Source organism: Carlito syrichta, unplaced genomic scaffold (assembly GCF_000164805.1).
Source record: "Carlito syrichta isolate Samal-C Ts95f unplaced genomic scaffold, Tarsius_syrichta-2.0.1 Scaffold315613, whole genome shotgun sequence".
NCBI lineage: Eukaryota > Metazoa > Chordata > Mammalia > Primates > Tarsiidae > Carlito > Carlito syrichta.
Window position 1 is genome coordinate 60,909 of NW_007259709.1, and position 11,734 is coordinate 72,642.

Genomic DNA, 11,734 nt, shown 5'->3' on the forward strand with positions numbered 1-11,734 from the left:
GTGGCCGGGAGCGGCCGCTGCACTCCAGTCTGGGCGACAGTGAGACTCCAACTCAAAAAAGAAAAGGACTTTCAAAGCTGAGCTAATGAGCTCAAAGAGCTTGGACTTGATCCTGAAGGTAGGAGAGTCAGTGGAGGGTCTTTTTTTAATTGCATTGTCAAAGGCTGACCAGAGGGAACAAGGCTGATTGGTTGTTCATTCTTTCACTGGTGGTTGAGTTTATGTGCCTTGGCCAGTGTGGAGCTGAGTTGGGGCTGGATGCAGAAAAGGCACAGACCTGATCTCATCCATGTAGTTCTTGAAGAATAGGGAAGGTAGTAGGATCTTTTACCATTTTCTTTTCTTTTTTGCGGGGGGGGGGGACAATTTATTGAGTGATGTTTCAGTTTCAGTCTCTGTCAAGAACTGGGGATGGGGTAACCCTTCTCTCAGGTTTCCTCAAACTTGCTATTCTGAAGAACAAGGCTGGAAGCCAACTCTCCTCTTCGCCACAGCTTGAGAAGCCAGGCCATGCTGGGGTGGGGACAGCAGAGCCGAGATCCTCCCCCCAGCCTCCACCATTTTCTTGAAAAAGCTTTATTTTAATTTTTATTTATTTTTTGAGTTGGAGTCTCACTCTGTCACCCAGACTGGAGTGCAGTGGCCGCTCCTGGCCACCACAGCCTCGACCTGCTGAGCTCCGTGGATTCTTCCTCTTCAGCCTTCCAAGTAGCTGGAACTACAGGCGCGCACTACCATGCCCGGCTAATTTTTTATTTATTGTAGAGATGAGGTCTCGCCAAGTTGCCCAGGTGGGTCTCGAACCCGCGGGCTCAGGCAATCCACTCACCTCAGCCTCCCAAAGCACAGGATTACAGGCTGAGCCACTGAGCCCGGCTGAAAAAACTTTAAAAGAGAAGTAATAGAGGTGGGGAGAGGGACGGGGAACAGAGTATAGGGACTGGGGAAGGAGAAGTGAAGGGAGACAGAGGGAGAGTCTTTAGATACACTGGCCATGTGGGTTCTGGTGGGAGGTGGATACCTTGAGTGAGAATTAGTTTCCTTGCAGGAACATATGCTTAGTCCCTTTAGCATTGACAGCCCAGACAAGGCTTGGAGACTGATACAGAAGGTGTCTGGCTCAGATGCTTCTGGGTGGGTTGGACTGGTGAAGAGGACTCCCTGAAAGCATGGATTTGTAACATGGCAACATTACCTCTGAAGAGGCTAGGTGGCTGCCAAGGCTCTGGAGGCTGGGGCTGGGAGAGGGATAGAAGGGAACAGAGGGAATCCTTGCTTTACAGATGTTGCATTGGTCTGGAAACCGACGGTCTATCTTTTGTACCTAATATTTCTCCCCAATCAAGTGAGTAGAACTCTCATGTGGCCCCTGCCTAGTTCCCAATGCCCCAGATCTTGTAATGTTCTCCTTTTTTCCTATCTACGCAAGACTTTGCTGCTGTATAGGGATGCCACATCATACCCTGAGTGAGAATTAATTCCCTTGCAGGGACACAGGCTCAAGAACTCTGAGAATCAGACTTATCAGGCCCTGGACAGCTTGAACACCAGCCGACGGGTGCTCATCTCTGGGACCCCCATCCAGAATGATCTGCTTGAGTATTTCAGCTTGGTACATTTTGTTAATTCAGGCATCTTAGGTGAGAATACAGTCGTGTTTACCACACTGGAAAGGAGTCTTTTCTTGTACTTGGGAGTGTGACTCTAGCTAAGGAGAGGATGCTAGTTGTGTGGGTCACTAGGCACTCTTATAAGAAGGCTTCTTTTGTCAGGGAGTAGCAAAGCCATTGGGAGGCTTTGCTCTGCTGAAAACTCAACAGGGCCCACTTTGGCCATTTTTCCACTGCAGAGGTTGGAGGGGCTATATATGGCCTGGTGTCACAGTGACCTAGGGGTGGAAATATTATCCCCAGGCATTTTTGTTTCTCTCACCCTAGCTCCCTTAAAAGAGCTTTGGCCTCAGTCTTGGGCATCTGTTTTTTTATTTTTTTGAGTTGAGGTCTAGCTTTGTTGCCAAGGCTGGAGTTCACTGGCACGATCATGGCTCAAGGCAGCCTCAACCTCCAGGGCTTAGGTGATCTTTGCACCTCAGCCTCCAGAGTAGCTGGGACTACAGGTGCACGGTACCGTGCCCAACTAATTTCTTTTTTTTTTTTTTGTAGAGGCGAGGTCTTGCTATGTTGCCTAAGCTGGTCTCAAACTCCTGGACTCAATTGATTCTTCTTCCTTGGCCTCCAAAAATCCTGGGATTACAGGCGGGAGCAACTGCGCCTGGCCCATTTTAATCATTGTTAAGTGTTATAGTTTAGTGGTATTACGTATATTTACATTGTTTTGCAACCATCACCATTATCCATCTTCAGAGTTTTTTTTTTTTTTAAACTGAAACTACCCATTAAATAACTTCCCATTCTTCCTGTCCTGCAACCCCTGGCAACTACCATTTGGGGTAGTTCTTGCACACAGATATTTCTGGAAGGACCTGTTAGTGCCACCCTAATTTACCAGTGCTCACGAGAATCACCTCGTGCCGAGAACCTGCTGAGTGGTAATATTATCACAAAGTGAACACATTTGTGTAGTAGCCACCACAAGATTAATCACTACCACCCTCTCTGTAGCCCCTCTTCTTATCACTACCCTCTCCTTTCACCTCAGAAATAAACACTTTCCTAACACTATATGTTAGTTTTGTATATTTTTTAACTTCATATAAATTAAACCATATGGTATTTATTCTTTTGCATCTGATTTCTTTCATCTGGCGTAATGTTTAAGAAGTTCACCCATGGCCGGGTGCGGTGGCTCACGCCTCTAATCCCAGCACTTTGGGAGGCCGAGGTGAGAGGATTGCCTGAGCCCACGGGTTAGAGACCAGCCTGGGCAACCTGGCGAGACCTCATTTCTACAATAAATCAAGAAAAATTAGCCGGGCGTGGTGACTCATGCCTGTAGTTCCAGCTATTTGGAAGTCTGAGGCAGAAGGCTTGCCTGAGCCTAGCAGGTCGAGGCTGTGGTGACTGCGAGTGTGCCACTGCACTCCAGTCTGGGTGAGACTCCTACTTAAAAAAAAAAGTTCATCCATAGTATGTGTAACTGTAGTTTGTTCATTTTCATTGTTGTTGTTGTATATGTTGATATATAGTTGAGTAGTTTCTAGTTTAATGTTTTTCCAAATAATGAAATATTGTCTATATATTCTTGTATATATCTTTACATGAGTATAGTGTACTTTTCTTAGGAAGTATGCATTACTTTGTTCTCAGAATGGAATTGCTGGTCATATGTTATGCATGTGTTCTGATGTAGTAGATACTTCAGTATTTTAGGCTCACAGTCCATATTGTCTTTGTTACAACTACTCAACTCTGATTGTGACATGAAACAGCCATAAATAATATGTATATGAATGAGCATGGTATGTTCTAATAAAACTTTATTTGTAGAAATAGATGGCTAGCCATGGCTATAGTTTGCCAACTTTTGCTCTATATTATCACCAGTATTTATATTTTTAAAAAAGCTCTGGGTGTGGTGCCTCATGCCTGCAATCCCAGTACTTTGGGAGGCAGAGGCGAGAGGATTGCCTGAGCCCACAGGTTTGATACCAGCCTGGGCAACTTGGCGAGACCTCATCTCTACAATAAATCAAGAAATTAGCTGGGTGTGGTAGTACGTGCCTGTAGTTCCAGCTACTTGAAAGGTTGAGGCGGAAGGATTGCCTGAGCCCAGCAGACTGAGACTGTGGTGGCCATGAGTGTGCCACTGCACTCGTTTGGACGACAGAGTGAGACTCCAACTCAAAATAACCCCCAAAACATACATATTTAAAAAGAAAAAATCTAATCATTCTGGTGGGTGTTTAGTGTTATCTTAATTGCATTTGCTTAACGATTAATAAAGTCAGGCATCTTTTATTACATTCATTGGTGTGAGCCATTGCACCTGGCAAGCAGTTACTTTATATTCCCCCTTACTCCCAAACCTTGGCTACCTTAATCTGCTTTCTATCTCTTTGGATTTACCTATTCTGAATATTTCCTATAAATGGAATCATATAATATATGATCTTTTGTGTTTGTCTTCTTTAACTTAGTATAATGTTTTCAAGGTGCATCCATGTTGTAGCATATACTTCATTGCTACTTCATCTCCTACAAACAACATATAGTTTGGCTTTTAAAACAAAATAACCCTTCCCATCCTTTTTTTTTGAGTTGAGGTCTCACTCTGTTTCTTAGGATGGTATACAGGGCAACAGTCATGGCTCACCACAGACTCAACCTGGGCTCAGGTGATCCTTCTGCCTCAACCTCCCAAGTAGCAGGGACTATAGGCATGCGACTATCAGCTAACTTTTTTGATTTTTTGTTTGTTTTTTTGTAGAAACTGGGTTCTTGCTATGTTTCCGAGGCTGGTCTCGAACCTCTGGGCTCAAGCAATCCTCCCACCTCAGCCTCCCAAATTACTGAGATTACAGGTGTGGACCATTGCACCTGGTCCATCTTTGTCTTTAATTGAACTATTTAATCCATTTACATTTACTGCAAATTAAGTATATGTTTGGGTTTTAATCTACCGTCTATTTGGCCTTTCAAGGCTTTGTTGTCTGTTTCATTAAACAGAAATTGGCCCATATTTTGTTCAACTTTGTTGTTCTTAGTAGGAAAGTTACTCTGTGACAAAGTAGTCTACCATTACTGGCCGTGGGAAAATCATTCCTTTCCCCCATTCTTTCATTTTCCCCTCTCTTTTGTGTTTAGGGACTGCCCAAGAGTTCAAGAAGCATTTTGAGTTGCCAATTTTGAAGAGTCGAGATGCAGCTGCCAGTGGGGCAGACAGGCAGCTAGGAGAGGAGCGACTGCGGGAGCTCATCAGCATTGTGAATAGGTAATGACCCCAAGTGAGTTCATTAGAATTGCCTCCCAAGCTGTCTGAGGCCAGTTTTTTCTGGGTTTGGCCTGTCTAGAGCACTCAAAATCTGGAATTCTAGGAGGGGAATGGGATATATACCCGATCATGACCACTGAATAAATGGAGTCTTGCAAGCTAAGTTCCTGCTTCAGTCTGTCTCAGTCCTAAAGCACTAGGCTTCTTTTCCCAGGCCCCATATTCATTCTGTGACAGGTGGGGAAAGACATGGAAGATGTGTGGGGCTCCCAGGCTAAAGGAACTTATCTTTTCATGGGGATCGCATAACCCAGGGGGTAGATACATTCTGGACTCATCTGTCCAGAGGAGGTAGGCGTACTTGATGAGTTACATCCTAAAGAGTGCTCCAGGCCATTGTTTTTGTGAAGTCTGACCTGGCCATGCTTCTTTTTAAGCTCTGGGCCCCTCCCCAATCTGGGGGAGGTAGATCCCCCTTTTCTCTCTCTCCAATCTACTTTCTAAATAAACTATATTTTCCAATATAAAAAAAGAAAGAAAGAAAGAGTGCTCCTGCCCTTCCCAAGTGCTTGTTACCTTTCCCTACCAACTTTAGATGGCAGAAAGGAAAGTCTCTGTGTTTTTTTTTTTGAGTTGGAGTCTCACTCTGTCACCCAGACTGGAGTGCAGTGGCCGCTCCAGGCCACTGTAGCCTTGACTTGCTAGGCTCTGGCGATCCTTCTGCCTCAGCCTTCCAAGTAGCTGTAATTACAGGTGCGTGCTACCACACCCAGCTAATTTTTGATTTATTGTAGAGATGAGGTCTCGCCAAGTTGCCCAGGTGGGTCTCGAACCCGTGGGCTCAGGCAATTCACTCATCTCAGCCTCCCAAAGAGCGGGATTACAGGCTGAGCCACCGCGCCCAGCTGTCTCTGTGTTCTTAAGGTCTGCTTCTTGGGTCCTGGTTCCTATCTTTCCTGGTCTGTCCAGAAGATATGTGCTTACTTTCCTTGATCCTGGGGCCATATGGCATCAGGCATTTGGGCAAATGAAAGCAAAAACTCCCCTAAGGATTTAGTGCTTTGCGGCTTGCTTTTCCTGTCAGAGCTCTAAAAGACCAGTCAACTTGTTGAAGTGGAAGAGAAAGAGTTGTTAGTCTAAGCTAGGATGTTTGGAAGGTCTCTATTCCTATGATTGAGACCTTGATACAGATATCTTTGCCACAGGGCTGATGGGTCTGTGTCATTTGATACTATAAAAGAAAGCCAGTCTTGGTCCTTTGGGTGGTAGCTTTTATTCCAGTAGTGAGCACAGCAGTTTTACCAGCCCCTTGCCTTTTTATCCTGTTTTCCCTAGGTGCCTAATACGGAGGACATCCGATATCCTTTCTAAATATCTGCCTGTGAAGATTGAACAGGTGGTTTGTTGTAGGTACTGAAGTCAACTGAAGGGTATGGAGTGAGTGGGTCAAATCTTAGCTCCTGAAGCATGGCTGGGCTCTCAAGATACTCTGAGGGCAGAAGTGTGGGCTGGCTTTTTCCACTGACCCAACTGCCTTTTTCAGGCTGACATCCCTTCAGACTGAGTTATACAAGAGGTTTCTGAGACAGGCCAAGCCAGCTGAAGAACTGCATGAGGGCAAGATGAGTGTGTCTTCCCTTTCTTCCATCACCTCGCTAAAGAAGCTTTGTAATCGTGAGTTGGGCTCTTATTCTGGTGTCCTCTGTGAGTGAGCAAGGAAGGATTGGCTCCTGTAGTGTCCCAGTGACCTTCCTTGAAACATGTCCAGAGTCGTCATAGAGGCCACATGTGATTCCAGCCCTACCCAAGGCATGAATCCTGCATTGTAGACTGTAATCTCGACCCTTTGCTTTGGATTATTTAATTTATCCTTTGCCAGCCTGTGCTTGGTGGGACTTGCATGTGAGCGCTTCCTTGTATACATGCTCATATCAAATGCTGAGCAGGAGAAAAAAAATAACAAACCTTGCCTGTTGGTGTTCTCTCTTTGTTCGGAGAACACACATTAGAGAGCAAGATTGTGCATGTGTGGTTACAGATGACACTGACTGTACCCTTTTGGAATCTGCGGGGTAGACCAAGTCTGGTGCTGAGGAAGGCCTTCTGGGCTAGGCTTCTAGAGGCTGCTCTAGTGAGCGTTGAAGTGGAAACCTAGGAAAGCAAAGTAACTGACTTTTCCCCCTGCAGATCCAGCTCTAATCTATGACAAGTGTGTGGAAGAGGAAGATGGCTTTGAGGGTGCCTTGGACATCTTCCCTCCTGGTTATACCTCTAAGGCTCTAGAGCCCCAGCTGTCAGGTGAGCCCTTTCCCTCCAGCATTTGGACTTCTTTAGGAAAAGGTGGGAGATTGTTTTTTTGTGCTAGAGCTCTTTGTTTCAAGGCAGCATATGAAAAGAGATTTCTGGGCCATTGGGATGACTAGTAGGTTGACTGTTCTTCCTAGGTAAGATGCTGGTCCTTGATTACATTCTGGCAGTGACCCGAAGCCACAGCAGTGACAAAGTAGTGCTGGTGTCCAATTATACCCAGACATTGGATCTCTTTGAGAAATTGTGCCGAGCCCGAAGGTAGGGAAGAGCCTAACCAGGCTGCCAAAAGGTTATGCCTCCCCTACTTCCCATCTAGGAAAATTAGGTGTTCTGATTGGTGAATGTGGGCCAAGATGTCGGTACATGAAGGACTTCCCTGAAGTTGTCTGTTTCCTTACCACTGTCATAGCCCTTGCACCATCTCCAAGAGGAATAGCCCCTAGTCTTTTGGGTACTATTTAGGACAGAGTCCTGGCCCCTACCCCCTACCCCTCCCTTTGGGGGTTTTGGGCCTCAAGCATAGTTGGTTCAGTCCCTTACATAGCTCTGCTTTCTTCTTGGATCTTAATCTTGGGTCTCCCTTCAGGTACTTGTATGTTCGCTTGGATGGCACAATGTCCATTAAGAAGCGAGCCAAGGTTGTAGAACGCTTCAATAGTCCATCGGTAAATGCATAACCCCTATCTCCACACCACCAATGCAGTAACATCAGAATTAAGGGGTGAAAGAGAAGCTATAAGGGTTAGCCCTGATTTTTTTTTTTCTGGTGGGTGTGGTAAGGTTAGACTGGTTGGTGATGGCGGGACTGGAAAGTGACTTTGTGGGTTGGGAAATTGACTGATAGATAGATAAACTGGTGGTCTTCATGATTGATCTGAGGATAAGAGTATAGAGGTGTGAGAGACGAATTGATTGGGCTGAGTCGGATCCCAATTTAGGCTGTAAGAGGTTCTTTTTCTCCTACTTCTTGTCTTTCCAGAGCCCAGACTTCGTTTTCATGCTGAGCAGTAAGGCTGGAGGCTGTGGCCTCAATCTCATTGGCGCTAACCGACTGGTTATGTTTGACCCTGACTGGAACCCAGCCAATGATGAACAAGCCATGGCCCGGATCTGGCGTGATGGTCAAAAGAAGACCTGCTATATCTACCGCCTGCTGTCTGTAAGGATGGTGATAATAGAGTAGGGGTGGGTCATGGAACGAGACCTCCAGGACCATCTTCAGCCGTTCTCAGGGCCTCTCTTTGGCCCCTCTGCTTCTAGCAGTAGCCAAGGAGCTATGGGTCTAGGTTTGAGCCCTTTATTCTTCTGTTCTCTCTTCACCTCATTCCCTCAAACCCTTCTTACTATATCTGGACACTTGTTTAGTACACGGCTTTTCTTTTCTTTTTTTTTTGAGTTGGAGTCTTACTCTGTCGCCCAGACTGGAGTGCAGTGGCTGTTCCCGGCCACCGCAGCCTCGGCCTGCTGGGCTCCGGTAATCCTTCCACCTCGGCCTTCCGAGTAGCCGGAATTACAGGCATGCGCTACCACACCCGGCTGATTTTTTGATTTATTGTAGAGATGAGGTCTCGCTGCCCAGGCGGGTCTCGAACCCGCGGGCTCAGGCAATCCACTCACCTCAGCCTCCCAAAGGCGCGGGATTACAGGCTGAGCCACCGAGCCCGGCTTCTTTACTTATTGTAGAGACAAGGGCTTACCAAGTTGCTCAGGCTGGTCTTGAACCCCTAGACTCAGGCAGTCCTCTCGCCTCCGCCTCCCAAAGTGCTGGGATTACAGGCATGAACCAACCACACCCAGAAACTTCTTCAGCTTCTCATCAGATCCCTTATGACATTGAACCTGCCTTCAAATATAGTACTGACTTCTGCATTGCCAAAATAGAAAACTCTTGATTTTTCCTTCTTTGTATTTCTGGCACTGTTGACTACTAATCCCTTAAAATTCTCTTTTCTTGTCTTTGAAAACTCCATTCTGATTAAATACACTTATTATATTGACAAATCTTTGTGTGTGTGTGTGTGTGTGTGTGTGTGTGTGTGTTGAGGTTTCACTTCATTGCCCAGGCTGGAGTGCAGTGGCATGGTCATAGTGTGGCACAGCCTCGACCTCCTGGGCTCAGGCAATCCTCTTGTCTCAGCCTCCCAAGTAGTGACACCACACCTAGCTGATTTTCTTATTTATTGTAGAGATGAGGTCTTACTATGTTGCCTGGGGTGGTCTTGAACTCCTAGACTAAAGCAATGCTCTTGCCTCAGCTTCCCGAAATGCTGGGATTACAGGTGTGAACCACTGTACCCGGCCTCTATATTAACCCAGATCTCTTACCTGAGCTCTGGACCCATATGTCTGTCACTGAATCTACATTTCCACTTGGATTTCTTTTCTTTCTCTTTTTAGAGTTAGTCTCACTCTGTCACCCTAGGATCCAGCCTAGGATCCATACCCAGCTAATTTTTAAAATTTATTGTAGAGATGAGGTCTCACCAAGTTGCCCAGGCAATCCTCTCACCTCAGGTCTCCCTTTTCATTGATTTTATCTTGAAAAAATTTTTTTGAAAGCAAGATTTATTGAGAAGACAGAAAAACTCCCATAGTGGGAGGAGACCTGAGGGTGTTGCCCCGCACCCTCCCCCCCGTTTTTTTGAGTTGGCATCTCACTCTTATTGCCCAGGCTGGATTGCAGAGGCACACTTATGGCCATGGCAGCCTCAACTTGAGGGCTTAGGCGATGCTTCTGCCTCAGTCTTCCATGTAGCTGGAGCTAGTTTTTGTGATTTATTGTAGAGATGAGGTCTCACCAAGTTGCCCAGGCTGGTCTCGAACTCCCAGGCTTAGGCAGTCCTCTCGCCTTGGCCTCCCAAAGTGCTAGGATTACAGGCTGAGCCACTGCGCTCAGCCTTGAAATTTTTTCTTTAATTTAATCCTCTTGTCTGTCCTCTGCTAAAGTCATAGTAGTCTCTCACTTGAATATTGCAACACTTTTCCTAATTCTTTACCTTTTGTCTTATCTTTTTTTTTTGAGTTGGAGTCTCACTCTGTTGCCCAGACTGGAGTACAGTGGCAAGCTCCCAGCCACCGCAGCCTCAACCTGCTGGGCTCTGGTGATCCTTCCGCCTCAGCCTTCCAAGTAGCTGGAACTAGGCACACACTACCATGCCTGGCTAATTTTTTGATTTATTGTAAAGATGAGGTCTTGCCAAGTTGCCCGGGCTGGTCTCAAACCCACGGGCTCAGACAATCCACTCACCTCTGCCTCAAAGTGCTGGGATTACCGGCTGAGCCACCGAGCCCAACCCCTTTTGTCTTATCTTCACAACTGCTTCTTGAGCTTTCCAGAAATTCTGATTTTGTTTTCCATCACTTCCAGGACAAAACCAAGCCCTGGCATCCAAGATTTTCCAATATGTACATCTGTTGACTTCCAGTCCCAGCTCTTACTACACTGCCACCACCCTCTATTTAGCTTGGGCTCCTCACAGTCCTCTAATAGGCCAGGCATATCCTATCATTCCTTTGCTGGGCATGCCTTTCCTTCTCTTTTCTTGCAAACAATCTGTTCATTTTTGAAGGTTCAACTCAAGGATAGTCTTTTTAATACTGTTCTACTCTACCATCCCTTTTGTGGACCCCTAGTTATCCTGTACAGATTTCGATTATTGCATCAGTTTGTTTAAATGTTTAGGAGCTCATGAAAAATGGATTATATTTTATTTTATTTTTTTTGTCTTTTTGAGTCAGGGGTCTCTGTCACCCAGGCTAGAGTGCAGTAGCACGATCACAGCTCATTGCAGCTATGACTTCCTGGGCTCAGGTGATCGATCCTTCTGCCTCAACCTCCCAAATAGCTAGGACTACATGTGCACACCACCACACCCAATTAAATTTTTAGAGATGAGATCTCGCTATGTTGCCCAGGCTAGTCGTGAACTCCTGGGCTCAAGCGATCCACCTCAGCCTTCCAAAGTGCTGGTATTACAAGTGTGAGCCACCAAGCCTGGCCTGATTCTTCTTTGTATCCTAATGTTAGCACAGGGTCTGGCATAGAATAGATACCCAAATGATGTTTATTGAATTAATTAGGGTTGGGCTAGGCATGGCGATTTGAAGCTGCTGCGACAAACCTCAGTTCACCCTGAAGGGATTTAGCCAGGCACTGAAACCCTTCATTCATACAGATATAGCCTGAGTGGGCAGACATGTATAAGTTATGTTCCCAGGAGACAGACTGAGAAAATGGGGCTCAGCTGAGAAGAGAGGGTGGCTGTAGTTTCAACCTCTTGGTTTCCCTGCTCCCTCTGTATGGGGATGACTAAGCCCTGCATCCCTTGACATTCCCCTCACCCCCCAGGCAGGAACCATTGAGGAGAAGATCTTCCAGCGTCAGAGCCACAAGAAGGCACTGAGTAGCTGTGTGGTGGACGAGGAGCAGGATGTGGAGCGGCACTTCTCTCTGGGCGAGTTGAAGGAGCTATTTATCCTGGATGAGGCTCGCCTCAGTGACACACATGACAGGTGAGTAGAGTGCCCTAGCCAT

At 46.3% G+C, this 11,734-nt stretch overlaps 1 protein-coding gene across 1 annotated transcript in view; it reads left to right on the forward strand.

Annotated features, from left to right (window-relative positions):
- The window catches only part of RAD54L (RAD54 like (S. cerevisiae)), a 35,074-nt gene that overhangs the window by 22,865 nt on the left and 475 nt on the right, over window positions 1–11,734 (forward strand). The window contains exons 9-17 of the mRNA XM_008073038.1: window positions 1,490–1,640; window positions 4,764–4,890; window positions 6,226–6,300; window positions 6,434–6,564; window positions 7,078–7,188; window positions 7,335–7,458; window positions 7,787–7,865; window positions 8,180–8,359; window positions 11,549–11,712. Coding sequence (XP_008071229.1) covers window positions 1,490–1,640; window positions 4,764–4,890; window positions 6,226–6,300; window positions 6,434–6,564; window positions 7,078–7,188; window positions 7,335–7,458; window positions 7,787–7,865; window positions 8,180–8,359; window positions 11,549–11,712 — 1,142 coding nt within the window. The remainder of the gene's footprint in view (window positions 1–1,489; window positions 1,641–4,763; window positions 4,891–6,225; window positions 6,301–6,433; window positions 6,565–7,077; window positions 7,189–7,334; window positions 7,459–7,786; window positions 7,866–8,179; window positions 8,360–11,548; window positions 11,713–11,734) is intronic.